The 4,039-nt window shown below is 73.0% G+C and overlaps 2 protein-coding genes across 2 annotated transcripts in view; both read left to right on the top strand.

Moving 5' to 3' along the window:
- Positions 1 to 2,678: 2,678 nt before the first annotated feature.
- EMIHUDRAFT_57076 (hypothetical protein) lies at positions 2,679 to 3,161 on the top strand (the record flags this gene model as incomplete). Its single annotated transcript, XM_005773854.1, has 1 exon — positions 2,679 to 3,161. A coding segment is annotated over one exon (483 nt), but the record flags the coding sequence as incomplete, so codon positions are not given.
- Positions 3,162 to 3,488: 327 nt separating this feature from the next.
- The window catches only part of EMIHUDRAFT_368732 (hypothetical protein), a gene marked incomplete at its 3' end in the record, with an annotated part of 1,075 nt that continues 524 nt past the window's right edge, over positions 3,489 to 4,039 (top strand). Inside the window, exon 1 of the mRNA XM_005773855.1 lies at positions 3,489 to 3,887. Coding sequence (XP_005773912.1) covers positions 3,532 to 3,887 — 356 coding nt within the window. The remainder of the gene's footprint in view (positions 3,888 to 4,039) is intronic.

Below are 4,039 nucleotides of genomic sequence, written 5' to 3' on the forward strand. Positions count from 1 at the left end.
TCAACCTGCAGACCAGCAAACGCCGCACCGAGCTGATGTACGCCGCCGTCTTCAACCAACTCGCCCTCGTGCGGCGCTTGCTGCGGGCTGGCGCAGATGCGACGGCGCGCAGTGCGAGCGGCAAGACGGCGCTGCAGCTGGCCAAGGAGAAGGGCCACGCCGAGTGCGTCAAGGTCTTGGCTGAGGCGGCGGCGGCTGCAGACGGCCGGGCGGGGCCGGGCGGAGCTTCCTCGGGCGCGGCAGCGGCAGCTGTGGACGCGCCGCTGCTCGGCCAGCGAGTCGTGCTCGGCGGGCTCTCTTCCCGCCCCGAGCTGAACGGGCAGCGGGGCGTGGCGGGGAGCTTCGAGGGCGGGCGGTACGCGGTGGCGCTCGAGGGCGGCGGCGAGAGCGTGCGGGTGCGGCCGGGTAATCTGTCGCCGGCGGCGGCGGCGCCGAGCGGTGGCGTGGCAGTCTCCGATGCGGTCGTGGCAGCGGCTGGGCGAGGCGACGAGGAGGCGGTGCTGGCGTGGCTTGAGGAAGGCGGGCGGGCCGACGCGACGTACGAGAGAGGCGGCGTGAGCGGCCTCACGTTGCTGATGGGCGCCGCCCGCAATGGCCACGAGCGGTTGGTCGAGCTGCTGCTGCAGCACGGCGCGGAGGTCAACCTGCAGGACAGCAACGGCGGCACTGCGCTGATGAACGCCGCCTTCTTCGGCCACCCCGCCGTCGTGCGGCGCTTGCTGCGGGCGGGCGCAGACACCGCGGCGCGCAGTGCGGGCGGCAAAACGGCGCTGCAGCTTGCCAAGGATAAGGGCCACGCCGAGTGCATCGAGGCGTTCCGGCAGCACGTCAAGGAGTCGGTCGTGGCGGGACGGCCCGCGGCGACGGCAGCCGGCGGCGAAGGCGCAGGCGGCGCTTCCTCCGGCGGCGCTTCCTCGGCTGGATCGAGAGCCGCGAAGACGCCATCTCCAGCGGTGGCGGCGGGGCGGGCGCCGAGCGGTGTCGTGGCAGTCTCCGATGCGGTCGTGGCAGCGGCTGGGCGAGGCGACGAGACGGTGGTGCTGGCGTGGCTTGACGGCGGCGGGCGGGCCGATGCGACGTACGAGAGAGGCGGCTTGAGCGGCCTCACGCTGCTGATGCTCGCCGCCCAGGAAGGCCGCGAGCGGGTGGTCGAGCTGCTGCTGCAGCACGGGGCGAAGATCGACCTGCAGAGCAGCAACGGATTGACCGCGCTGATGTACGCCGCCCAGGGGGGCCACGAGCGGGTGGTTGAGCTGCTGATACGGCGCGGCGCTGAGATCAACCTGCAGAACAGCGACGGCGGCACCGCGCTGATGATCGCCGCCAGCCAACGCCACGAGCGGGTGGTCGAGCTGCTGCTGCAGCACGGCGCGGAGGTCAACCTGCAGAGCAGCGAAGGCTGCACCGCGCTGATGCTCGCCGCCGGCCAAGGCCACGAGCGGGTGGTCGAGCTGCTGATACGGCGCGGCGCTGAGATCAACCTGCAGAACAGCGACGGCGGCACCGCGCTGATGATCGCCGCCAGCCAAGGCCACGAGCGGGTGGTCGAGCTGCTGCTGCGGCGCGGCGCGGAGGTCGACCTGCTGAACAGCGCCGGCTACACCGCGCTGATGTGCGCCGCCGAAAGAGGCCACGAGCGGGTGGTCGATTTGCTGTTTCGGCACGGCGCGGAGATCAACTTGCAGAACGGCGAAGGCGGCACCGCGCTGATGGCCGCCGCCGGCCAGGGCCACGAGCGGGTGGTCGACTTGCTGACACGGCACGGCGCGGAGGTCAACTTTCAGAGCAACAACGGCGGCACCGCGCTGATGAACGCCGCCTTCTTCAACCACCTCACCGTCGTGCGGCGCTTGCTGCGGGCGGGTGCAGATGCGACGGCGCGCGGTGCGAGCGGCAGCACGGCGCTTCAGTGGGCCAAGGAGAAGGGCCACGCCGAGTGCGTGCGCACCCTCGAGGAGCACTCGTCGACCACAGCAGAGGCTGAGGGGGAGACGGCGGTCGCAGAATCAGCCGAACAGGCCGCGGCGGCCGCACGCGAGGCGGGAGCGGCAGCGGTGGCGGCGGAGGCGCGCGATGCTGCCGAGGCTGCGCTGCGCGAGGCGGTTGAGGCGTGCGAGCGAGGCGACGCCGATCTCGAGGCGCTCAGGGCGGCGATCAACGCAAACACCGAAGCCGCCGACGGCTCGGAGGCGCTGCGGGCGGCGCGGCGGCTGCGCGACGAGCTGGCGGAGCGTAAGGTCCGCGAGGCCAGGGCGCTGAAGCGGCAGCGGCAGAAGGAGGAGAAGGCGGCGGCGGCGGCAGCGCGGGCGGCGGAGCGGGCGGCGGAGCAGGCGGAGGAGGCGCGGGCGGCTGAGGAGGCGCGAGTGGCGGAGGAAGCGGATCGGGTGGTAGCAGAGGTTGCGGCGGCGCGGGCGGCGGAGGAGGCGGAGGCGGCGTCGCGCGCAAGGGAGGAGGCAGAGGCGAGGGCAAGGGAGGAGGTGGCAAGGGAGAGGGAGGAGGCGAGGATGAGGGCGGAGGCGGAGGCGGAGGCGGCGGCTGTAGAGTCGGCAGTGGCGGCCGTGGCGGCGGCGGAGGCTCAAGAGGCGGCGGCAGCGGCGGCGACAGCGGCAGTGGAGGCGGCGGCGAGTGTCGCCGCCCTCGCCGCCGCCGCCGCGCCGCCCGCCGCCGTCCCTCTCGACGAGCTCATCGCGGCGACCGACGGCTTTGCCGAGGCGCGCAAGGTGGGCGAGGGCGGCTTCGGGCGTGTCTACCGCTGCGACGCGCTGCCGTCGCTTCCGCGCGTCGCTTGCGGGTTCGCCGTCAAGACGGCGCTGGTCGGTGTCGGCGCCCAAGGCCTCGCCGAGCTGCAGAGCGAGGTGCGCACGCTCAGCGCGGCGTGCCACCGGTCCTTGCTCCCTCTCCTCGGCGTCTGCTTGGCGCCGGCGAGAGCGTGCCTCGTCTACCCCCTCTGCCGCGGCGGCAGCCTCGAGGACCGCCTCTACCGCGCTCCAGCCGCGCTGCAGCGGCTCCGCATGCTCGGCTTCGAGACGCCGCCTCCGCCGCTCTCCGCCGCCGCACGGCTCCGCGTGCTGCGCGACGCCGCGAGAGCGTTGCACTACTTGCACACGCTCTCGCCCATGATCCTGCACCGCGACGTCTCGGCGGGCAACATCCTGCTCGACGAGCGCGGCAACGGCTACCTCGCCGACGTGGGCCTCGCGCGCGCGGCAGAGGCGACGGCCGGCGGCAGCCAGCAGGTCTCGCACCTGTCGACGCAGCGTATCTTTGGCAAGCCTGGCTACATGGACTCGATCATAACGCACGACGGGTCAGGCTTCGCAGCTCACCGATGGCTTTGCGCTCGGCATCACGCTGCTCGTCGCCCTGACCGGCCGCGGCGCTCTCGGCTTGCTCAACGCGTGCGACGATGCGCTTGAGGAGCCCGACACGGCGGAGAGCATCGCGGCGGCCGACGCGGGCTGGTCGGCGGCGCAGGCCGCGGAGCTGATGCGGCTCGTGGTTGGGCTGGCATACGAGCGGAAGAGAAAGCGGATGCCGCTCGCAGAGGCGCTGCCGCGGCTGGAGGCGCTAGTCGAGGCGGCGGGGGAGGTGGAGGAGACGGCTGGGGCCGAGGAGCGCCAGTGTGACCTCTGCTACGACGCGCCGCGCTCGGTCCGCTTCGCGTGCGGCCACGCGCTGTACTGCGAGACGTGTGCGCCGCGCGTGCTGGAGCGCGACAGCAACTGCCCGGCCTGCCGCCAGCCGGCGCTGCCCATCGCCGCAACTGGGCGGCTGGTGGCGGAGCAGGCGACGTTTGTCCACCAGCCGCCCTCGCGCACCGTGCCCCAGGCTCAGCCCGTGGGCGGCACGGAGGCGGTCGGTGGGCGAAGGGGACGCTCTGGGCGGGGCGGGCGGAATGCCCCGGTTGAACGCAAAGCCCGTGATGGGCGGGGTGCGCGTGATAAGCCCCCGGAAGAAGGTCCTGGCCCTGGAGGGCCCCACACCACCTTTACAAAAACTACGTCGAACCGATGGTGCAAATGGAAAACTCTCCCTCCAA

Source organism: Emiliania huxleyi, assembly GCF_000372725.1.
Source record: "Emiliania huxleyi CCMP1516 unplaced genomic scaffold EMIHUscaffold_324, whole genome shotgun sequence".
NCBI classification, from domain to species: Eukaryota; Haptophyta; order Isochrysidales; family Noelaerhabdaceae; genus Emiliania; species Emiliania huxleyi.